Source organism: Dermacentor albipictus, chromosome 2, assembly GCF_038994185.2.
Source record: "Dermacentor albipictus isolate Rhodes 1998 colony chromosome 2, USDA_Dalb.pri_finalv2, whole genome shotgun sequence".
NCBI classification, from domain to species: domain Eukaryota; kingdom Metazoa; phylum Arthropoda; class Arachnida; order Ixodida; family Ixodidae; genus Dermacentor; species Dermacentor albipictus.
In genome coordinates, this window is record NC_091822.1 from 152,724,001 (window position 1) to 152,748,988 (window position 24,988).

General features: G+C 47.0%; 1 protein-coding gene across 2 annotated transcripts in view; it reads right to left on the bottom strand.

Annotated features, from left to right (window-relative positions):
• LOC135899864 (probable cationic amino acid transporter) overlaps nucleotides 1-24,988 on the bottom strand; it is a 203,714-nt gene that overhangs the window by 62,655 nt on the left and 116,071 nt on the right. Inside the window, exons 1-2 of one of the 2 annotated variants that reach the window (XM_070534109.1) lie at nucleotides 2,831-2,960; nucleotides 2,581-2,734 (exon numbers count right to left, since the gene is read on the bottom strand). In XM_070534109.1, the coding sequence (XP_070390210.1) occupies nucleotides 2,581-2,674 (94 nt within the window). In that variant the 5' untranslated portion in view covers nucleotides 2,675-2,734; nucleotides 2,831-2,960. Of the gene's footprint in view, nucleotides 1-2,580; nucleotides 2,735-2,830; nucleotides 2,961-24,988 lie in introns of those variants that run through there. The other variant, XM_065429257.2, reaches the window with a different exon arrangement.

A 24,988-nucleotide genomic window follows, 5' to 3' on the forward strand; every position in this document is an offset into this window, starting at 1 on the left:
ATTGAGCGGGAAGCAAGCGGATGATAGCCACAACAATAAAGTATACGGTCAGAAGAACGATCCCGAAAGGAACGCCTTTCCTGAGTCTAATATATATATATATATATATATATATATATATATATATATATATATATATATATATATATATATATATATATATATATATATGTTTCCACCAGTCAGAGGCTCGGCTTTGGAAAGAAAGAAAGAAAGAAAGAAAGAAAGAAAGAAAGAAAGAAAGAAAGAAAGAAAGTCACGTCTGTATGGCGCGTGTACTTATGGGTACATGCGTGTGCATGGGGATGGGTGGGTGGTGATATTTCACATAAATAACGCGATATAAAATGATATAAGCAAATTGCGGCAGCCTAGACGGTGGCAGTTAAGGGTGGAGCTTTGCGGGCACTCCTCCGATGTACCAGCACCTACCGCGGCTTGCTTTTCGGTCTCCTCTTTCGTTTCTTCTCGGATTTCTGGTTCTCGTCGTTCGCGTTAATTTACTGTTTTCTTTTTTTTTTCGTCTCTCTTTCCCCACCTTCTTTCTTTTACATTCCTTCTTTCTCTCTTCTTGCTCTTTCTTTCTTTCTTTCTTTCTTTCTTTCTTTCTTTTCTTTCCATATGCAATTGCTCGCGTCTACATTGGTCCGTCCAAGCCGGCGTCCAAGCCGCCTGCGCCCCCTGCCGGTAGCGAACAGACGCGTCTACGTGACCGTGGGCGGCCCACAGGGAAGCCCGCATAGACGCGCAATGCGGAACGCAGCGCTTCAACTGCTGCTCTGGTTACACCGCTACCACCGCCAACAACGATCCAAAACTCATTTCGACGCTCCTTTCCCTCGTACTCGCTCTTACATTTTTTTTTCAATTTGTACGTTTCGTTCTGCTTCATGTTTCCTACACCTACAATGCGTCCTTCCGTTTCATCAATTTCGTACGAAGCCTACCTACGTGACCATCCATATTACGTGCATTTTTAAAGCTCTCTGTTTCCCTATCGTTCTTTTTCAACCTGCTGCCGAAATTCACTTCCCAGTTGCTTCTCTTCCTTTCTTCTCTTGCGCTGCCTTCGTGCTGTTATTAATGTTAAACGTCCAGGTACATGATAAAGTGAGAAACGTATTTATGTTTTCTATTGTTTCTTTAATCGCCGAGGGCTGGCCGCACCGTTTATCCGAGCTTCGACGCCGCACCGCTTATTTCATTTTCCACTCGGCCGACTCGGATGCTCTTGGTCGAATCGAGGAAGCAAATTTCCGTTGCGATTCGAGTCCATGCCACTCGAACGGCGACGTGTCGCAGGGCCACCACGCAGCAACACGGGCGAGTCGCATGTCGCATCAGTTCTTGATAAGCGCGGCCGTGCGATGACGAACGGCTCTGCTATAGCGACCTCTGGACGGTTTTATTGTGCATGATGCTCTGAATGACGTCAAATAATTGGCTTTGGAGAAAAGGTCCGGTACGCTTCGGTTTGAGCGGGAGTTGAACCCGGGACTCCCGCGTGTGATACGAGCACGCTACCCAGACGCCATGACGGCTGCACGGTTGTGCCTGACTGAAAGTGTGTGTAAGGCGTGACTGATTGCCCGCGTCACGTCGCAGCCACTTGACTGCCTAAACGTGCGGCCTAGCGCGTCTGTCATTGGGTGCAGGCAGGACAAGCGAAGCTTGTCCTGCCTGCACCTGATCTTCGTCGCGGTTAAGCAATCCACAGGTAATGGTGCCGGATTACTTCGGCCTCCAACTTCCTCAGCTCGGTATCTTCTTCTCGTTGTTGTCGGATTTCCTGGGCTCGGGCGGATCTAACGGCGTGATCGGCACGCCGACGGCGAGCCCTTTCACGGACGAGTTCTCGCCGACACTCGTCGAAGGCTGGCAGCTCCTCGGAGGAACGCAGAACACGTGGCCGTCCCATCCATTTTCCGAGAATGAACCGAACAGGAACGAAGCCGGCGCAGCGCACGCAAAACCCTTTCCTGGCCTTTCCCTTCCCAGCGGAAGCGAAACGGCTCTCATTGGCTGCGCTAGTGGCACGAGCGCGCGGCCATGCAGCTTCAATCCTTCTAATGACTCACACTACGGCGCAGCTGCCAAGTCATCAAAGCGCCCTTTCCCGCAGCTTCTCTGCTCTGGGACCAACTTTTTTTGCGTGACTACAACGTTACCGAAACTTGTGAACCAATACAAGTGTCGCTTGAAAAGAAACATTAAACAAAGCAGCAACGACACTATACATTATACTGACAGTGTATGCGATGCGCGGTACAGCCTCTTTAATGAAGTCTTTTCGCCTTCATGAAGCCTCGCCTGCTGGCAGCAAGGCGGCGCGACATATCAATTTCTCATATCTGCTCTTATAATGAACCAATTTGAAAAAAACATCCTCGCAGTAAGGCGCTCCCGAGACGGCGCCCTTCAAATCCCTATGTATATACCCGAAGTTTGCAATGGGGCCTGGCTTAGGTCGAGGCCCCTTAAAGTTAAAGGTAGAGGCCCCTTAAAGGTAGAGGCCCCTTAGAGGCCCCTTAGGTAGAGGTCGTTGGTCGCACGAACTCGCTCTTAGTGGGCGCGACTCACCCGAGAAGAGCGATGCGATGGCAGCGATGATGAAGGAGAAGATGACCCCTGGGCCGGCGAAGTTTCTCGCCACCATGCCGGCCACCAGGTACATGCCGGTGCCCACACAGCTGCCCACGCCCAGGGAGGTCAGGTCAAGCGTCGTCAGGCATCGCTGCGCAAGGACCAGAACAGGCGCGGACGTTGGCATTGAACGTACTACAAGACATAAAGTACGCGCGGGAGGGAGTCGCCTATATTAGGCCATTACGCAGTCTCCAAACGCTCCCAGAGACTTGATTGAATCAACCGCCCACGTTGGCCCAGTGTGCGGCGGTACACCCCGTGCGAGAGAACTATGTGTTTATTCTAACCACTTGAAAGGAAAATTTGATTGATGATCTTCCTTTTTTTTCATCGCCGATTTTGCAACAAGGTCACGTATTTAGCTCGTTTCACTGCTTGTTGGTAGCTAAAGGTCTAACGAAGCAGGCAAACGAAGACTTAAGCGTCCCTCCCCCCCCCCCTTTTTTTTTTCATCGATGCGGACTGATAGACAGGATCTTGTCGCAAAGTTTGAGCGATAGACAAAGCATCGAGAAACGCAATATGTTATGTTAACGTTGTTCGACTGCGTGCCCAGTTCTTTGTAGTTTTATCGCCGAAGCTAACTCGTACGAATGTGCGGGTATTCGAAACTTTCGAATGAACAATCGAATATTTTTACTATTCGATATGGCCAGCCCTCAAATCCAATAGTCCCGCTTTCATTAGATCCCCGAATCGAAGAGTCACCACTCTAAGACCCGAATGTTTTCCCAATACTTTACGTCGTCTACAGTACGCGACCGAAAAATTACATAGTAAAAAAGTAAAAAAGTCCCATAACTTATGTCCCAGTAAGAGACAATGTACTAGACCACGCTGCCTCGCTTCATACAGCTCTACTTCTCTTTTTTTTTTTGCTGAACACGATCACTCACACTAAAATGTTCTTTAGACTCGGTATTCGGCAGTTGGTATTGTTCACTATCGTATTATAAATGTGCCACTTGTGGGTCCACTGATCAGATTAAATAAATAATTTTTTTGTTGATATGTAATTGCAAGAGAGGTTGACGAATTTATTGGTGCCGGATAGACCTCTTCGTAGGGTAAGGAAAACTAAATGCACGAAAACATTGGGACATTCAAATATAACAAACAATTGTGAAGTTCCCTACAAAAAAAAATTAAAATCCCAGAGAAAGGAAAAAGAACACTAAGAGACACAGTTCTGTAAACACGAGAGAGTTCTCAAACACGCACATAAGTTGACATTTTTTTGCAGATGAGCGGGCAGACGAACATGCACATATCTACATTAAAAAGGACCCAAACAACAAATAACAAAATCGGACATGAGTTACAAATATACAGACGTGCGCTACCAACATACGATCCGTGGTACTAAAAGAAGGTAATAGTGTCGTCATTCACGATCATTTAGTATGTACCTAATATTTTTGTATTTTCCACGAATACATTAAAAGCTATAAGTGCTTTTTTCTGTAGCTCCATTGTTGACCACGAACCAAGGATATCTCTTATTGCAACTAATATTGTACAATAGTAGAACCACCTCCCGTGAGCATTCGTGCTAGAGAACACAACTTTATCTGATAATTCATAACCGCGTAAGCTTCGAAGAGCCCTGAGCTTACGAACAATCTGCTTACTACTAGGCTCCCGTCCTGTTTTTGATAAAGCATCCTTTGTAATGGGCAGCTTAATAATTACAGTCCACGGTTGGGGATACCAGGGTGCGAAATTTGTTGGTGAGAAGACTGCATATTATTTTCAAACTATTCGAAAAAATATTCCACCTTCGACTCGCTTTGTTTCCCTTATGGCGTTATTCGATTTGTATTCCATTCGGTCTCGAAACATGCCGTTCGCGCAAACCTGGTCTCGGTCAATCCTTGGAAAGAGGACAACCTGGGATGGCCTCTGAGGGAGGGCATGACCTAGTTGCACAGTGCTCCGCCAGGGCATTCGGCGCAACTTGAATTTTTATTGAAGTCGGCCCTGTGCTGTTGAAGTGGTGCCTCCTGTAGTTGCCGGTCTCGCCTATGTAGACGTGTGGGCAATCTTGCAGATGGTGCGACGTACACGACGCCTGGGAACTTGTCTATAGTGTCCTTGTGTATGGTGTCCCTCCCACACGTAGTCAGTGCTTACTCTCTCCCTTTCTTCCTCTTTCTATTCCCCTTTCCCCACCCCCAGTGTAGGGTAGCAAACCAGATGCTGTTCTGGTTGACCTCCCTGCCTTTCCTATCCTTGTTTTTTCTCTCTCTCTCTCTCTCTCTCTCTCTCTCTCTGGAAATTTTTCCACGTCCAGGGGGTCCTTCAAGTTGACGAGCTCGTGCCTTGAGTTTCCGCGACGGAACTCGGGCGCGAGTTGAACTGGGGAGAAGCACGTGTGACTGCCAAGGATAAGAATACATTAAAGGAGTTGAATGTTGGTCTTGTTGCTATTTTTGACATGAGAGCCGTCTTGAAACACCGCGCAACCGGACGGCCAAACAGGAAGGAAGACGGACACAGGCACCGAGTTCGTCTTCCTTTCCGCGGTGCCGTCCCGTTGCGCGCTATCTCGAGAAGAATCCAGCTTCGCGCATTTATCTTTAATCATTGATCATCCAAACCAAGCCTTGCGCACTTAATTGCACCGACGGCGATCTTCCGCCCGTGCATGACGGATGCCTTAATCATCTCACGCGTCATGCACAAAAACCGCGCACTGTGCCGGTTTCCACGCAATGTGAACGCGGCTCACGTGGGGGAGCTGAAACGTTGAAAACGACTTACATACATATATTTTTTTCATATTTGGTGGTGTTCTGAACCCTTCCTTTAAAAGTGTATCATGTCGACCAGACGGGCTTCCCGCACCCGCTCGACTTGAGTTCGCGTTAATGTCGCACGCATGCGAGATCTATCTATCTATCTATCTATCTATCTATCTATCTATCTATCTATCTATCTATCTATCTATCTATCTATCTATCTATCTATCTATCTATCTATCTATCTATCTATCTATCTATCTATCTATCTATCTATCTATCTATCTATCTATCTATCTATCTGTCTGTCTGTCTGTCTGTCTGTCTGTCTGTCTGTCTGTCTGTCTGTCTGTCTGTCTGTCTATCTATCTATCTATCTATCTATCTATCTATCTATCTATCTATCTATCTATCTATCTATCTATCTATCTATCTATCTATCTATCTATCTATCTATCTATCTATCTATCTATCTATCTATCTATCTATCTATCTATCTATCTATCTATCTATCTATCTAATGTCACGCTACAGCGTGTCAGGTGTTTCCGTTGCTCGCTAGCGGTATGTTTTGCGGGTACATTTCGAGCCAGCGACAACTCGTCAATGCACCCGGAAGCCCCTTGTTGCCGAGGCCTGGCAACGCGTGCGCGCGGAGCATCGGGGGCCCGTCGGCAACTTCTGCAGACAACCGGAGATTGAGCCGGGCCGTAAATTATAGAGAGAGCAACCGTGGTGGCGTGCACTCCTTTCGCTCCAGCGCCGGGCCCAATCGATGCGCCTCGTTCGCGGGGCGCCCGCCGGTCGTCGTACGATAGTAGAGGCACGACGTGGAAGTGTTGCGGGCCTGGCTGCAGCATTAGCGACGCCTTCGAAAGAGGAAGAGTCGAGAGTACAGAAACAGGAAAAGATGCCGTGGCATGCCAGCTCGTTCTGTTTATTAAAGCGAAACTTTCTTTGCTTCTTCTACCGGCATTCCTGCTGCTGCTGCTGCTGCTGCTGCTGCCGCTGTTATCGTCTTGCCGCCCATGCAGCTGGGTTTCTTGCAACATCACCAGATGGCGCTCAGCTCCACGCATCCCTAGTGTTCCTGTATATGCTCCCGCATGAGCAGAGTTGCGCATACCTTTTCCGGCGCCGCTCGCACATCTATTGGCCGAGCGCGAAAAATGACGTCAAATGATCCGCGCCGCTGCGAAGCCAACTTTACGGGCGCATCGCCGACTCATGCGAACTCGCCGTTTCCGTCAGTGCAATCGCCATTGCAATCAGCGGACCATCGATCGTGCGTTGAGAGGAGCAGCTGCGGGTTTCAGGTATGGTATTCGACGATGTGAGGTCAAGGGCCTTAATGAAGTGATACGAAACACATCGTACTGGCACTTGTATTGTGCCAGTACGAAGCCAAAAATGTGTTGTCAGATTACAGTCTGCACTGTGTGAATAAATACTCTGCAAGTTTGCCATCTTGATGTGATTAGTGCAATAAAAATAACCTGTTGTTACTCTTAATAGCTTGTTGCCTTTCCATTTGCTTTGAATTCTGCCCCAAAGGGTCCAAGAACCAGCACACTTGGCGTGCTGCCAGCAGCCGTTCATGCATTCCCTTGCATGAAATAAATTTGATCTAGGAGCTCTTGCATCTTGAATATTTTTCTACTTGCATATTTGCTGCTACTATATAGCTGATTAGTCTGCGGTATGAATGAATCCTAAAAGTAAGCTTTGCTTAAAATGTGCGCATGTGAACATCTGAAATGCGCTTAAATCTGTGTCTGCACCGCATGTATCGAAAACGTGCACCTGTTGTGAACGATGGTTAGTGATAAATGACGCTCTGTTAACGGTCACTGACATAACTGCAGGCACGATAGCTCTCTTGGCGACGGTCATTAATCGGCTGGTTTCGGCAGCCAAAATGCGCTAAGTGTCCACTTACGTGTGTGAAGTTTTAAACACTCTTTAAAACATGTCTTGCTTTCTGACAATGATAAGACAACTTCATATGCATGCTGAAAATCATTGCACCGCCTTTTGTGGCAACGTACTGCGCATTTGCGAGCGAACTTTAGAGCTGTTCGAGCCACGGGAGTATTTTATTTTGGGGAATCGAAGGCGGTCCTACCCCCTATTTGTACGTTCATGTGGCCTTGTGGCTGGCTCTATCTTGCGTGTTGAAGCTAGTAATTCTGCGCTGCAAGAATCTGTTAACAAGGTGCTTCATATGCACGTTGAGTTAAAGAATGATTTAGAAAAACTGACAAAGCGTGTCCTTGATCTAGAGCAGAAAGTTGCAGCGGCCCCATGTGCGCAGTCCATCACGAGCAGTGACAACGGTCTCGTAGGCGTACAGGAAAAAATTGACGACCTCGAAAATCGCTCTAGGCGGTCTAACGTTCTCTTTTATGGATTAACAGATTCGGCGAGGTCTGAAACTTGGGAAGAGTCAGAACGACTCGTAAGTAATTTCTGTACCCAAAAACTTGGGCTTACCGTGACGTCGATTTCGAGAGCACATCGTGTGGGCCGCTTTTCGTCTGAGAAGAAGCGGCCTATCATAGCCAAATTTTTCAATGAAAAAGAAGTTGAATTGGTTCTGAGCCGCGGCCATAAGTTGAAGAACACTAACTTCAGCATCTCGCGAGATTACTCGGAAGCAGTTCGCGAAAAGCGACGGAAACTTCTCCAGTTCTCGAGAACTATGAAGAAAGACGGAGACCGAGTGCGTCTGGTTTTCAACAAACTGCACTTAAACAACGAAGTTTACGAGTGGAACACCAATGAAGGCCAGGCTGTTCTTGTTTCTCGGCGCAGGGATCAATGATGTTCCTCCTCCTTTGTTTCATTAAGCTCAGATTCATCTACTGGATCACCCGTAAAATTGCACTCTAGCACTGATAACAAATTTCTCTTTTTATACACCAACGCTAGAAGTGTTATCGCTAATGGTATTGCACTCTCATCGCTCATCGATTCATTCCAGGCTTCTTTAGTGTTACTTACCGAGACCTGGCTTAACAACAGCATACACGATAACAACATCTTTACGAGTGAATCCACTTTCAAGTTTTTTCGATGTGATAGGCAACAGCGTAGAGGGGGCGGTGTGCTCATCGCGATAAAGGAAGAATTCATCGCCGCACCCATCATTATCGATTCTTTTCTGGAATGTATTTGGATTTCCCTGAAGGGTGCTGCATTTGGTGTGATAATTGGCGTTTTTTATCGCCCACCCGACATGTCTGGCGCGTTTTCCGAAGAGTATCATCGAGTGTTGAGCGAGGTGTGCGCGCATTTTCCGAGGTCGGTGATTATCATATTTGGCGATTTCAATTTTCCTAATATAGATTGGTCGACGCTCTCCGTATCGGCCACGGATGCGGCCGCGCATACCTTTCTCAGCACTTGTCTTGACTTTTCATTAACCCAACTTATTAGTCAACCAACACGATCCACTGAAACTTCTGCCAATATACTAGACTTAATCTTAACTAATAATCCGGATATATTATCTGACATAACTCATGAAGCAGGCATCGCTGACCATGATGTCATAACTGGATGCATTAACTTTTGCGTGAGCAAAAGAATAATTACCAAAAAGAAAATAAGGTGTTACGGTAAAGCCAATTTCGACGCAATTAACAATGAATTAACCACATTTTCAGGTCAATTTCTGCATGATTTTCATTCCCGTTCCATTGAACAGAACTGGGTCCTGTTTAAGGCCACCCTCAGTTCACTCATTGACACCTACATTCCTGTGTTATCCATTTCCTACAAAAGCAGTTCTCCATGGTTTACTAACAAGCTTCGGCGGCTTAATAACAAAAAGAAAAGACTTTACAGGCAGGCTAAGCTGACTGGTGTAGCGAGTGCTCATGATAAACACAAAGCATGTGAAAAGGCTTATAAGGCATTACTAAAATCCACTCGCAAAAACTTTTTTTCTCATGATTTACCATCCATGCTAAAAACCAATACTCGTCACTTTTGGCGTGTGGTGAACCCTGCAATTCGCACTGACATCATTCTTACTGATTCTTTTGGTGTTCCCATCAGCGATTCAGATTGCGCTCAACTTCTTAATGATACGTTTGTAACAATTTTCACTCATGAAAACATTAACTCATTGCCAACTTTAAAGACATTAGTGGGAATCACAATGCATGAGGTAGACATCAGTGAGGCTGGTGTTTTATCTCTACTAACCAATCTTAAAATGTCATCTAGTGCCGTCCATCTAGGTTTCAACAATAAAATTTTAAAGAATACATCGCATAGTATTTGTCCTCTGTTAACAGCTCTATTTTCCCAGTCACTATCAACTGGTGGTATTCCTAATGACTGGCGCATTGCTAAAATAATACCCATTTTCAAATCAGGTGATCGCGCTTCTCCCCTTAATTATCGTCCCATCTCCTTAACCAGCACTATTTGTAAATTACTCGAACATATCATACACAGTCAAGTAATCAACTTCCTTGAAGACCATAACATTATTTTTAAGCATCAGCACGGTTTTCGCAAGGGCTACTCATGTGACACACAACTTGCCGGATTTATTAACGACATACACGCACTAATAGACGCCGGGTTCCAAGTTGACGCAATATTTTTAGATTTTTCTAAGGCATTTGACCGTGTTCCACACCATAGGTTGGTACTTAAACTTTCACAGCTTAACATTCACCCTACTATAATTGCATGGATCACCGATTTTCTCTCATCTAGAATTCAGTTTACATCAGTTAACAATTCTAACTCATGTTATGCTGATGTTACGTCTGGAGTTCCACAAGGCAGCGTACTTGGTCCTTTACTCTTTCTAATTTATATTAATGATTTACCCAGTTGCGTTTCATCTAAAATCAGACTATTTGCAGACGATTGTGTAGTTTACCGATGTGTAACAAGTAACACCGATAGCCACTTACTACAAACTGACCTGGACGCAATAAGTGCATGGTGTTCTAATTGGTTAATGCCATTAAATATTTCCAAAACTAAACTCATGTCTTTCACCAATAGGCCACGAATTCTAACCACCTACTCCCTTGATAACAACCCTGTGGAACTCGCAACTACTTACAAGTACCTTGGCATCAATCTTCAATCAAACTTATCATGGAATAATCATATTAACCTTACCCTTGCCTCTTCAAATCGTACTCTCGGACTTATTAAACATAACTTAAAAGAAGCCCCAATGCATGTTAAAAAACTAGCATACACAACATTAATCCGTCCTAAACTAGAATACGCGTCTGCCATCTGGGATCCCGAACAAACGTATATCATAAGTAACATCGAAGCCTTGCAGAACCGTGCTGCGCGATTTATATTTTCAGATTATTCACGTTACACCAGCGTCACCGCGTTAAAGAATAAAGCTGACTTGGACAACTTAGCACTTCGCCGTAAAATTTCTCGCCTAACACTTTTCCATAAGCTTTATCACCATCCATCACTTCACGATGATTTCTTTCAGTCACCAACAGTTATTTTTCCACGCCGTGACCATCCATACAAAGTCAAACGCATTAACTGCCAGTCATCCCATTATGCATCTTCGTTCTTACCACGCACAATAACTGAATGGAACGCCTTACCATCAGTCATTGCCACGGAACCAGACTTGACTAAGTTTCAACATTTAATTCGCTCACGACTTGTCGACTAATCGTATTATTATTCTTTTTGGGGACTTTTACAGTGTTTTTCGATATTTGTTGGTGTTTTTAGTGCAGTTGCCTTATGTTCTCCTAATATGTACTAATGTTTTCTCTGTAATAATTGTGACCTAATTATCTTGTATGTTAACTATGTTTCACTGTATTATTACTTCTGTTAACCTCTCTTGTTTTTAGTATGTACAAACTACAACCAGTGCTTGTGATTGAACCCCCCCCCATGTAATACCCTCGTAATGAGGGCCTTTGGGGGTATTTTGAATGAATAAATAAATAAATGTGTGTGTTGTATATGCGTGTTTACATAGGTACATACAAAGTTTCGGTTGGTTGGAAGCCCACCCCTTCCGAATGCACGAATGACTCATTCGAGCGTAGCCTGTATTAAGTGCCCTTTGCTAAGCGCCTGCGAACAATTGGCGCTTGTAGCTCGCGACCACTAGAGAAAAAGGCGGAACACCGCGAGGCATTTGGCTCCTGCGCGCGCGAGGAGGGGCTTCGCTGCAGAGCTGGATCTCGACGGCGGACCTATGCACAACTCTGCTCCCTGCGGGAGCATATACAGGAACACTACGCATCCCGGCCAGCGCTGCCGCAGACTGGGATCAGTAGTTTGTAAGTATGGAACATGCTTTGCTTGCTTTCCTACGCGACAATATGCAGGTACTGGGCTGCGGAGGTCGGCTGCTGGGCTTTGATAGTGTAGACATTACAATCGTCCACAGCCTGAAGAGAGTGCTTGGAGCTGGCGTCTCTACAGCGTGCTGGCCATGTATGCAGAAGGAGCGCATAAACACGCGCCTGAAAAATGGCTCCAAAGCGTGCACTCAGCGTCGAGGACAACTATTGGTCCGAAAGAAGCGTCGCGCGGAACAGGAGCGGCTTCGCTGCGCAGCGAAACATGGTGCAGACCGCGAATGCATGTGTATAATGTGAACATAAAATAATATTGGCTGAATTACGTACAGCCCCATAATTCGTTTAACGTTTAACGCGTCTGCCACAGCGCGATGTGTTATGTGGAGCAATGATAAGGCTCAATAACCTTCTCTGAGATTATGCACAACGGCGCACAACAACGCCTCAAGCAAACCCGTCTCCCTGTGTGTTCTGTGGACTACGCAGACAAACAGCGGTGGCAAGCGCAAGGTGACGTGCCACATCAACTCACCACTCGCCCGTTGGACTAAACGCCGAAGAAGTTACACATTCGCCGCCAACATCAGCGCTAATTATGGTCAATCGAAGCAAAGAGCACACAACGCTTCGCTTACACCGATTCCCACAATGCGTGGGATCCACCATTTTTTTTATGCGAAGCATATTACGAGAGCTCAACCCAGCTCCTCAGGCGCGGCGGTGTCGCCTTCAATGACCTTTGACCTCATGCCATACCACGTGACACCGTGACGTCACGACAGGGGAGAAACGGGGCTCCAACTCGCGCCGTCGCTCGCAGCGTCGCCTTCAAGGCTGACCACGTGACACCATGACGTCACGACAGAGGAGAAACGGGGCTCCAACTCGCGCCGTCGCTAGCGGCGTCGCGGCGGTATATAAGCAGCTGCGCTTGTTTCTATAGGTGGCTTTGGCTCAACTCTTGCAAGATGGGCTGGGTGGGAATCGAACCAGGGTCTCCGGAGTGTGAGACGGAGACGCTACCACTGAGCCACGAGTACGATGCTTCAAAGCTAGGGTGCCTCGATGCCAGCGCCGCCGTTCAGGGTGGTGCCATCCTTTGACCACCCCCACGCCGCCTCTTTCTCGCTGCGACGCCATATTGAATCACGGCGGGCGGTCAGAGTGGTCGCAGTTGATCGGTGCTAACAGCTGAGCTTGCGTTGTTCGAGGCACTCGCTGGTGGTTCAACTTGTTTGACAGTGTTCGACTGTATGACTGACAAGCTTGTCAAGTCCACTGAGCCATCATGACGGGCTTTTGTGTGTCAATGTGCTCCGGGTCAACACGTAAAGGCCTGCGTTGTTTTCGCTTACCCCGGGACTCGGAGCGAAGAAAGAAATGGGAAGCTCAAGTAAAGCGGGATCGGTGGAACGCAACTAAAAGCTCATATATCTGCGAGGTGAAGTGCAAAACAGTTAAGTCTTATCGATCCGTATTTTGCAATTAAAGCAAACTTGTGTACGCCGCTGCTGCATAGGCAGCGTATAGGTACGCGCATACGTACAGGCGCGAGCGTGTTTTTCGTTTTGAACTTAGCTTTTCTACGCGAGTAGTGCCCTGATTATAGAGTCGGATGAGGGTGATTTTTATTCGCGGAATATTTAACACTAGCAAAATATCGTAACGTCGCACACCTGATTTATATTTTCACAGAAACCACTGGCGTCTCTTTTGCAAAGTTCGCGTCGCTGTTGTTTAGACAGCAGAGTTACTTTTACGTTGAGCGAAAATAGACGAACCAAAAGTTAAGTGCTCGTTATTTGCTACTGAAGGCACACACTGCTTCGTCTGGAGAGTGCGGCTGTTGTGCTGGTGCCACTCGAAGCCCTGCGGTTTTCTTTGTGATTTCAGTAGATAATTGCGGCTCTCATGTCAAAGTGCATAGAGGACTTCTTTTTTATTGGTATATAATTGCATCGTGCTATTCGAAAGCGACGTAGTCGATGTGATGATCGCGGGCATATTTGCATTACGCTGTTCGTAAGCAGGCCTTATCGCTGCATGTTCGTTCCCGATCGTGGTTGCTATTCCGTGACGGAGCTAAATACCTATGCCGGATGTACTCATGTAAACGTGCAGCTAACGCACATTATGGGTCAAATTTTTCCTGAGCTTTTTGGCTGGGCATCCGTCGTAGCCTGCGCGTTGTTTGGAAACGTGCGAGGTTCGGTAATACAGCAACATTTTTTATGAACATTTTCTGTTAAGCACCGTAAATAACTGGTTATTTTTTTACAAGTATTTTTGTATCAGCCCAAACAAACGTGAATAATCACATTTGGTGTTTTATCTAATTTTTTAGCTCCACTTTGAAGAGGACCAGATTGAGAAAAATCGGCAGGATGGACGCCGCCTGTTAAAGTCTACAGCTCTGCCCACGCTGTTCGACTTTAGACGTGAGTAATAGTAGTGGAGCGTATTATTTCCGCGATTTGCAGTTATTTCAATAAGCATTGAGACATGTCTTTTTTATTTTTATTATTAATTCAGCTCAACCTCAGCGAAGGAAACTCCCTATGAGACGGACTGCCGAATGTGGACCTGCTGGCGAGGAAGGCACCAACTCCTCCTCAACACTTGCTACAGACGCTGACCAAGAAGACTCCGCAGAACTGAGTCGAGACAGTACCTCTTCTTTCGAAGAAAATTCAGTCGAGCATGAGAGCAATGAAAATATTTCTTCGCTCTCTGTATGTGAGCTACGAAAGGCTCTGCAAGATGCGAAAAAGAGAAACACTGATTTGCATGAAAACTTGTCGACATCAAAAAAGAAGTTGAAGATTGCTGCCAGAAAAACAAAGCGGTTAGGAAAAGACCTCTCAGCGCTGACCAAAAATCTGGATTTCTTGAACGAGGACCAGAAGGCTGCCTTGAAGAGAAAGAGCCGGAAAGGTGGTAGTGCATGGAGTGCAGAAACCATAAAGAAAGCGCTGCAACTCAAATTTGCTTGTGGCACCGTTGGTATATGCGGCATCGTTTGTATGTACCAGCGCCAGCTTGTAAACAGATGTGATTGCACTCCTGTGGGCAATAAACAGGCGAGGAACTCGCAGTTACACTTTGAAAGATTAAAACGCAGACAGGTTGTCTTTGCGAGCAAAACAAACAGAAACAGCTCGAGCGACCGAAGCGAAACCAACCGCCGCGCGCGAGCGGCTGATGAGGCGCGGCTGTTATCATAGCGCAGGAATTGAAAAACCAACAGTCACGTAGAAAAAAAAAAAACAATTTCTTCCACTCGCACGGAGCGGTAGCACCTGCTGGGCAACGGATCTTTAAAATGATAGCCTGTTTAATATGATAGCCATCTGACAGCACACTAATAGTTCAACCTCGACCACTTGAGGCTCTAAAATTAATTCGTACAATTACGTCTTCGACCCTCGGATGTTAAAATGGCTATTATGAGTAAAAAGATGCGCAGTGCAATATTGATAAAAAGATTGTTCAAATCAAAGCACTCGAAGCGCGCCGAGAGCAGGAACGGCGCCGTCACGAACGCTAGCGCAGCCGATCCCGTGTTCTTCAATATGGCGGCGCCGTTGATGTTGTCTCCACCCTGAACGGCGGCGCTGGCATCGAGGCACCCTACTTCAAAGCGGTACAAAAGCGCTTCTAGTGAATGCGGTGTTACCTTAGAAACGAGCTGTTTCTAAGGCTCAGGCGTGCGTCGCTTGCTCAGGCGCACATTTCGTTGCCGCGCCGAACGCTGCGTTGCTCGACGCTCACCACGTCCAATGCGGGGCGCGTAGTCGCTGCGCCGTAGCCCATTGTCTTACACCCCTTGGCGGGTCGATGGGAACGCTGTCGCGTTCCACTCTTGAAGGCGAAGCAGAGTAACGCATGAGTTGTTTCTTCGTCTAGCCGAACCAAATATAGCCAAGCAACAGCAGTTCACCAGGCTAAACAGTGGGTCAACAACTAAAATAAAGGCTAGTATGCTTCGCATCCTGGGCTTAACCTTAGCTAAGCCACAGCCATTTTTTATTTCATTCTCCACCCGCCTCCCTCGCTTCCTTCTTTACCTGCTCATTTTTCCGAATCGACCTTTCCCACCCTTTGCGGCGAAACGGTTCAACTGACTCCTCCCACATCCGTTTTCGTGCGGCAAACGGTGCGATGGCGTGCCGAATATCAAATGTCGATCGAAGAACGCAAACGGCGTCGGAGCACCAAATATTTGCTTCGAAACGTAACTATCGACGTTTATAAAATAAAAGTTGGCTCGCGCATACGTACACCTCCCCTTGGATAGACAACTTCTCTGCGGGGTCATTTTTTTTAGCCAGTGATTCCTAATTACTGCTTCTCACGTAGGCGTCTTCCCGGCTACACGTTTTAGGTAGCTTAGGTAGTTTAGGTTTTGAGCGCTTCTACAGCTGCGACGGAGCAAGCTGACGGCGTGGTCCAGCAGCATGGCCTGCCTGGGAGCCACGAAGCTGCCGCGTCACTGGGGCGTCGATGATGAATCGTGAAGCGCTCAGAACAGCCAGCAAACAGCCCCCTGGTACACTTACGACCAACGGTGCGAGAGCTCGTTTATACAGCTTCGCTGCCATTGAAGTATCACCTACTCAGATTAGCATACATCTGCGAAGATATTTTTTTTCTTTTTTTTTCGTAATTGACGCCCGGTGTCCTCGAATCGTCCCACTGTGGGCGAATGAACCTCAGGTCACGTTGCCGTTACGACTACACTGCGTGACACCAAGCAACGCTTCCTAGATAGCAGGCCTGTGCCCTCTGTTTTATGACGTCGCGTCGCTTGGACCGAAATTTCCATTGCCAAGCCCGGTTTAACGAAAGCAGTGACGCCCAAATTACCGCGGGTTACTCGGGAGCAGCAGCGGGTCCATGAACAGCAGGTTGCCCCTATCCCTCAAGAGAAAAGTATATAACAGCTGTGTCTTACCAGTACTCACGTATGCGGCAGAAACCTGGAGGCTTACGAAAAGGGTTCTGCTTAAATTGAGGACGACGCAACGAGCTATGGAAAGAAAGTGATGGGTGTAACGTTAAGGAATAAGTATAAAGAACAGGTTGGGTGAGGGAACAAACGTGGGTTCATGAAATCTTAGTTGAAATCAAGAAAAAGAAATGGGCATGGGCAAGACATGTAATGAGGAGGGAAGATAACCGATGATCATTAAGGGTTACGGACTTGATTCCAATGGAAGGCAAGCGTAGCAGGGGGCGGCAGAAAGTTAGGTGGGCGGATGACATTAAAAAGTTTGCAGGACCAACATGGCCACAATTAGTACATGACCGGGGTAGTTGGAGAAGTATGCGAGAGGCCTTTGTCCTGCAGTGGGCGTAACCAGGCTGATGATGATGATGATGACTCAGGAGCACCGCCATTAGATTCTATGGCAGTCGGGCAAGGTAGCATGACGTCATCCTTGTGTCAGCCTTGTGTCATCTAAGATGCGTTGCCCCAACACTGTGTAGCGCAGTGAAGAGCTCGTGTCAGCCAATCAGTTACAAGAACCGATAGCGCGCTCAGAGGAGAGCAGAGGGCTCGGCCACTGCGCGCTGCTAATCCTTCCGACTAGCTTCCATGCATTCGTAGTCAGTCGCGGCGCGGAAGGTGATTAACGGCGGACAAAAAAGGAGCCTTTCTTTTGGCTCTCTTTTTTCTGGCTGGCAGCAGGTGACCCCTAGCTTTGGCCTCACTAGTCAAGGTTGGTGATGTGAACTACAGAGTCGATCTCACTCTCTTTCCCCCCCTTCCCCACGTGTAGGGCAGCAAACTGGACTCGTTCTGCTTAACCGCCTTGCCTTTCTTCTTTCTCGCTCTCTCTCTTTAGTCCATTTTGCACGCGATGCCACTGATATATATATATATATATATATACACTACGTGCTCTTGCTCAACCGACACCAATCAGATGATCGCTGATGAACGTGCGCTCAATCCGGCGCGGTAGCTTAGTGACTATGCCGTTGCTCTGATAATTCTCGAAGTCTCGGGTTCTATCCAATGCCATGTCGGCGCGTTTCGATGGGGGCGAAATGCATGAGCGCTTGAGTACTTAGGCTTACGAGCAGGTTGAAAAACGTCGGGCGGTCAAAATTAATCCGAAGTCTCCCCCTACGGCCAGCCTCATATAATCAGATACTGGTTTAGATACGTAAAGCCCAAAAATTTAGTTTTATCCTACACTCAGCAAGGCACACGTAGTACTTGCCTTTATGAAGCCGTTGCGTTTTATCTGGCGTTCTAATGGTTGTCCCATACTGCATGTATGCACTGAGCGGATGGCGGCTATTGCTTCCGAAATTTTGGTGCACATGCTTGCGTGTCCTTGCACCTTCTTTTATTGTATATTTTTGTGTGCAATTAGACATATGACATACAACAGGATTTAAACAAGAAGCTCTTCCCCCACCCCCTGAAAAGAAAGAGTTTTATACCAAAAGAGGGAGAGATAGAAGTGGTACGTTATGAAAAGGGGAAAGGTTAGCATTGTCTTCAGTGAAATATCAACGCCGGTCAGCGCCAGTCACTAGCATATCTTCCTTCTCCTTCTCACCCTTTCCGACCTCGTTAACGTCTTCCGTATTCCGCTCTGACGTCATAAATAGGAGACGGTCATCACACTACAGTTACAAACGCATCTACCTAGCCTCTTCTAGTTCCGCTTCTGTGGGTTCAACTTTCCTTCACTCCTGGCAGTTTTGCCCGGTGACGTCGTATATAATGAGGGAAAATCAGATTACAGCGGCAAACGGAGGCCTTATACCTCGCTAGCATCTCCCATTCCCACCGTCTTAACGCCTACAACGCTTTGACGCGTTTCTTCCACTAACGACGCGATAAATAATGCAGACACTTCAGATTGCACAGAAAAACACAGGCGGTGCCATACACTATGCCCTGCTTTCTTTTTTTCTTCGCCTCTAGGGCTCCTTCTCAGTTTGGCAATCCTTCATCTGACGTCATCTATAGGGAAGGGATTTCAGGTTACAGCGATTACAAGGTCGTGCCTATGTATCGTGCGAGCCAGCCGACAGAGTTGGCTGAGTAATGCGGCCATAAATTCGAGCCTGTTGCAAACAGCTAGAACATGGTGCCAGAAAAGAGAGGCGCTGCAGAGCGTGTCGCGCGGTTTAAAAAGCAAACGGAGGGTAATGAATAAGAGCGCCGTCGGGGTCTGTCATATGGTAGAAAACGGCTTCTATACAGGGCAGAAAGATCAATGTTTAAATAAATAAGGGCCCTAGGAGCCGTATCTCTGGCTTTGGCGGCGTCTCCTACAGCATGTTCGGCATATTCAGAGAACTTCCAAACCCAAGGAGGACCGAATGGCTACATGGTAACAGTGTCGAAAGCAAGGACAAAATGCTGTTTTCAAATTTGCAAATTAAGTTTCCCTGCCTTTCATTTCTTTCTCTCTCTCTCTCTCTTGCTAAGCACTAGGGGAAAGGAGATCAGGGAGAAAAATAGGAAAGACAATGCACCAACGATGATTATTACTATTGTTAATAATGCAATTAACATTCTTAGTCTGCTTCACCCACTTTGGCGTGCAGCTGCACTCTGCTACCTAGCCCCTACATGTCGTTTTCATTCGCGAAAAAAAAAAAGAAAGGGGAAGGGGTAATTACATGCTCGACTGATAAATATGGTAACACCCGCTGTTATAGCTGACAAAGAAAATTAAAGTTTCGCGCCTGAAAATGACGCCCTCATGCAATGGCACCGTAGTTAATTAGAAGTCAGATATGCTGAGCCCCAATCCTGCGGTGCACCAACGCGACAAAACTAGCTGTGGTTAGAACACCCCGTTCAGTGAAGCTTTGTCTGTGGCCTCTGAAGGTATAGACGCTGTGGTCTGTGGATGTGTTAATGCGATTAGCATTCTTTTAGCCTACTTGCCCTATTACAGATGGGGAAATAAAGGTGCCCAAAGCAATGCGTGTGTGTGAGCTATAATTCTGTTCCGTACTTGCAGTGTATTACATGTGTGGTGTGTCTTGACTGTTCAAAATATCTGACTTCCTATGTGCGTACGTGTGCTGAACTCATGCGCAAAACTTTGCGACTCATGTACTGTTGGACTGTATATCTTTTATTCATCCAGCCTTCTACTGAGTGTCATATTTTGTGTCGTTATTCGCACTTTTTACGCAAATTTGTCTCCTTTGCCAAGTAACAAGGAGTAGCCAGTGGCACCATAAAGGCGCCAACCTCTCCTAATATTCACTTCAATAAACAAAAATGTGTGTGCGTGTGCGTGTGTGCGTGTGTGTGTGTATGTGTGTGTGTGTGTGTGTGCGCGTGCGTGTGTGTGTGTGTGTGTGTGTGTGTGTGTGTGTGTGAGAGAGAGAGAGAGAGAGTTCCTGCATAGAGCCCGGGGCTCCGTATCTCATGAGAGCAAGGAGGCTTTAATAATCACGTGGGAAGCGCTATTTCAGTCGAATGTGTATGCATGCCGCTCGGCGTCGCCCTGCCTCCGCGTATCGATTTTATACGCTGCGCCATAAACACTCCGTTATCACGTCCGAGAACGTTGCCCCGCGGGTATCCGCTTGGACTTCCGGGGTTGTGCATAAGTACCGCGGGGTCGTTGTGCAGCACAGAACGCCCGCGCCGACGCCGTGAAACGCCACGCCGATGAATGCGGCTGCCCAAATGCCGTTTTATAAAGGTTCCCGCTTAACCAGCATTGTTCCGCACGGACCTTTGGAGGTCGGCAGTCGAGGAGGAGGAGGAAGTAAACTTTATTACTCTAGAAAGAGTAATTCAGTGGTCGGGCCGGATGTCTTGATCTTCTATTGGTTGATGATCTCCGGCCTGCATGGTTGACGCCCCTATTCCAGGGCACCACTGAGCCTGGCTGCTCGTCGGGCATGATCCACCAGCTTCCGTTGGAGGCTAGGGTCGAACGAATCACAATACGTGGACTGGCAGCAGGAGCGGTCAAGCGCGATGCGCGATGCGCATGCGCAAAACGCCGGCAACGCCACCTATCGCCAAGGATGCCGAGAGAGGAAGGGGTACAGTTATCATCTCTGCATATGCCTCCGCCCTATTAGGCTAAACGCCGGACGCAGCAGCCGCGTCACATCAGGGAGGAGCTTTGCGCCCATCCTAAATCTCTCGCATGCGCAATCATGCGAACGACAATTAAAAATGTTGAATCGGATATCTCGGAGCACAGACACGCTAGACGAATTCTTCCAACTGATGCTGTGTGGAAACACGACTGCCTCTAACTTTTCAATACAAACATACAGACTTACTGCAGTCGATAAAAAGTTAATTGCTCCATTTTAGTTAACTGGGCTAATGACAGCGATAATTATCATTACTTGGTACCCCCCTGGCCGCATAACTTATCTGCACAGGTGGTCTTCGCGTACCTCCCAGTGCCTCACTTTAAGAAAAACATAGAGCTTAATTTTGAACACCCGGTACTATAGATATCTATCTTTGAATATTTGTTATTTTTTTGTTATTTATTTGTAGTTTTTATATTTGTCATATTGTTATATTGTTATATTTATTTGTTATTTGAACTTTGTTATCACTTTACCTCCCCTCCCCTCTCTCCCCAGCGTTATTTAGCAAACCGGATCTTCCCCTCTGGTTAACCTCCCTGCCTGTCCCCTTTCCTCTCTCTCTCTCTCTCTCTCTCTCTCTCTTGAATATTTCAGAATATGATTAGATAGAAAGGACACGAATGGAAAAAATTTAGCAGTGAGCGACGTTGGGATAGTTGGTGATGCCTGCCTTCTGAAGCGTGATACACTGTAAAATAATTCGCTCCCTTAAAGGGTGAATAAGCAGGTAATTTATTTCACAGTGTATACAGCTCAGCGAGAAAAATACATAGATAGGGAGAAGACAACACAGGTGCTGACCTTACAACCGTGGCTTTATGGCAGCCAGGCAATACAGCATAGCGAACACAGCTCTACGCATGCACGCATTCTCGTCGCGAATGATTTATAATGCGTCGATGATAAAATGCGTCAACAGAAAAACGGAGAAGAAACAAAAAATTACCAGTAACATAGTATGTATGTCTTGAAATTACGGTGAAGGAACGTAAGCCACACTATGTTTGAGAGGAAGAGAGAGATGCCTTCGAAGGGCCCCAAAGGAAGCAGCAAAATAAAACGAAGCAATAAAAGCGACTACAAATGCTAAAACGGGGATGTCAGACGAATATTCCCCGCCCCCGTTGACAGGGTCGCTTGGCGGCGCAATGTCAACCTGGTCGCTCGCTTGCTTCGCGACTCTCGCTGTAATTAAAGAAAGGCAAGGATCTGCGAGTTAATTAGTGCTTCGTGATGAGAACGTGGCCACCGGGGCGAAATTTATGTAGACCAGACGTCGCAAGACCAGGCGAGAAGAGGTGATTAAGGAGAGCACATTACTTGAACACCACGTTCGGGAACGACGACAAAAATAAAAAAAAGAAGCTTGCGCGTTTGTTATCACGTAGCCTCTTGAAATGTTCATACAAAGTTAAAGAAAAAATGAAATAACGTGTGGCTTAGACAGAACTCGCACTCTGTCTCCAAGATAATGTGGCGGCGGAGTGCAGGCAACAGAGGTGCCCTCTGGTGCTCGGTAGTGCATTCAAGAGTAAGCTCGAGAATATATAAGCAGATTAGAATTTGTGAGTTTTAACGTTCCAAAACTGGGCACGGAGGGTTATGAGGGACGTACTCGAGATTTACTGTGCAAAAGGGCAGAGACACGTAAGAAGAAGGGACCACGCGAACGCTGTCTTGCAAATGAAAATGCTGGAGCTATAGCGACGAAATCGCCAAAGGTTTCCAGGCTGGAAGGCATGCGCATGTCGCGTTTCATCCAGCCATCTGTCGCCATGACTAATCAGGAGCTCGTTTTTCTAGATAATACATAACATAACGCTTAATACATAACTCTGCGCTTGTAACAGCAGAATTTTTCACCCCGCTATTTGAATTCCGGGGTTTCACGTGTCACAGCCATGGTATGATTATGAGGCACACTGTAGTGAGGGACTCATCACATCTCCCATCATATCGCCCGATCGATTTGGCAAGTTGTGGGGGCAAAGTAATGGAGAGGATGTTCCTAGCACGCTTGGAGTAATACTTGGAGTACCACAACACCTGCTCGGATGCCATGGCGGGCTTTCGACGTGGTCGATCATCGATCGATAACGTCGTCGACCTGTTCAGCTATGTTCAGCATGAAAAATGCCGTAAGCGTCTCTGCGCTTCTTTCTTCCTCGACGTCAAAAGGGCGTATGACAACGTTACGTATAAAACCATCTTCTCTGCTCTCAAAGAGGTAGGAGTGGGTGGTCGGTTGTTTCAATGGTTACGCAGCTATCTTTCCATACGGCCCTTTTTGTAAGCAACAAGGAAGGCCACACTTCTCTATATAAAAGCTACCGCGGCGTCCTCCAGGGCGGTGTACTTAGGCCTGTGTTAATTAATCTAACCCTAATTGCTCTCCTTGAGCACGTGTCAAGCATAGTCAGGCTACAATGTTCGCGGATGACATCTGCATATAGACGTCTGCAGTAACACATCTATCTACCTATCGCCTATCGCCTATCTACCTATGTAAAAAGCCAAACTGCTATCTACCTCCGTAATCGAGGCCTGGAAATTTCCTCCGTTAAATGTGCACTAGCGTCATTTACGCGCAAAGGCATGACCAACTACTTCGTAATGATAAATGGCCGAAGAATACCATGTGTTCGATCTTACAAGTTTCTAGGTGTCAAATTCGAGAGGGACTTGTCATGAAGCCCTCACGTATCATACACGAAAAAATAACGGTTGACACGCATCTGCCACCTGTTCAACTTTTTCACTGGCAAGACTTGGGGAATGTCGGCAAGTGCTGTGCTACAACTGTACAGGGTGCTTTTTCTCGGTTTTCTGCGGTACAGCTTGCCAGCAATAACTAACACAGGCAATACAAATCTACGCACAATACAAAGTGATGAGGCTCAAGCGCTCCGGATCTGTCTAGGTCTGCCTCAGAGTGCATCAACAGTGGTGTCTATAGCAATCGCTAGAGACCATTTTGTCGAGACCCACATCGAAATTGAAGTGCTTAGGACCCATATAAGGCATCTTGCCAGGACTCCTCGCCACCACCTAGCCTCTCTTTTTCAGCCAAACGATAACCGCACATGGTGAATCATTGCCAGCTTGTTTCACTCCTACTGCAAGACCTTCGATTCCTCCATGGTGCCTCGCTCAGCCAAAAATCATCAGCCCCTAAACAGCTAACGTTACTGCTTTTGTACGAGATACCGTGACTCTACACGCATCTACACCGATGGATCTGTACTGCCAAACAGCTCCGCTGCGGCAATCGTGATACCAGCGAAAGTTACAACCATCAAATTTAAGACGACTCACGCAATATCATCGACTGCAACAAAGCTCGCAGCGCTCCCTAGCGCCCTTCGTTACATCGGTGATGAACCGCGACACAAGTTGACGATCTTCTGCTATTCAAAGGCGGCACTGCAGTCTCTACTGTCACCTTTACGAAGCGGGCCGCACGAATAGCTAGTATTCCAGATTGCAGAGACGGTGTACCATATGAGTGATGCAGGCCATGAAATACCTTTCCAATGGCTTCCAAGTCACTGCGGGATTATCTGCAATGAACGGGGCAGTCAAGCTGCCCGTTCAGCCCGTACTGAGGACCACCACGTACTGGTACCACTTTCTGGAGCTGATGCAGCACGGAAGTTCCGCCTGCTTGCTCGCCAGTGCACCACGTCGCAATGGAATGAGCCACATTTCAAGAATTCCTTCGAGTCCCATTGAAGCTTCGCCTTGGATACGCCACGCTTTTGTATCGACTGTGTATGGGCGTTATCTCTCTCTTCCTTTACCAGGCACCCATTTTCTTCTCCCCTAGGGCAGGGTAGCGAACCATGTACTCTGATCTGGTGATCCTCTTTACCCGTCCCTTCAACGTACCTATCACTCGGATGATAGGCTACAGTAGGAGTGGCCAGCTATAGCTCGCACCAGCCCCATATACAGAGCGATCATTTTTTTAAGGGAAGCGTAACATTTAGCAGTAGAAAACTGTTTCGAGAATTCTTTTTATTTTTAGTTTTTTGTCCCCCGCATGCGACCGTAGACGGCAGGTAGGCGTCGCAGACCCCTCATCTACTTCAAAGTAAGCGAATGCCAAATTTGTCCTACTGCACGTCATGTTCAGGATACCTCTTGTGAGAGGCAGAAATG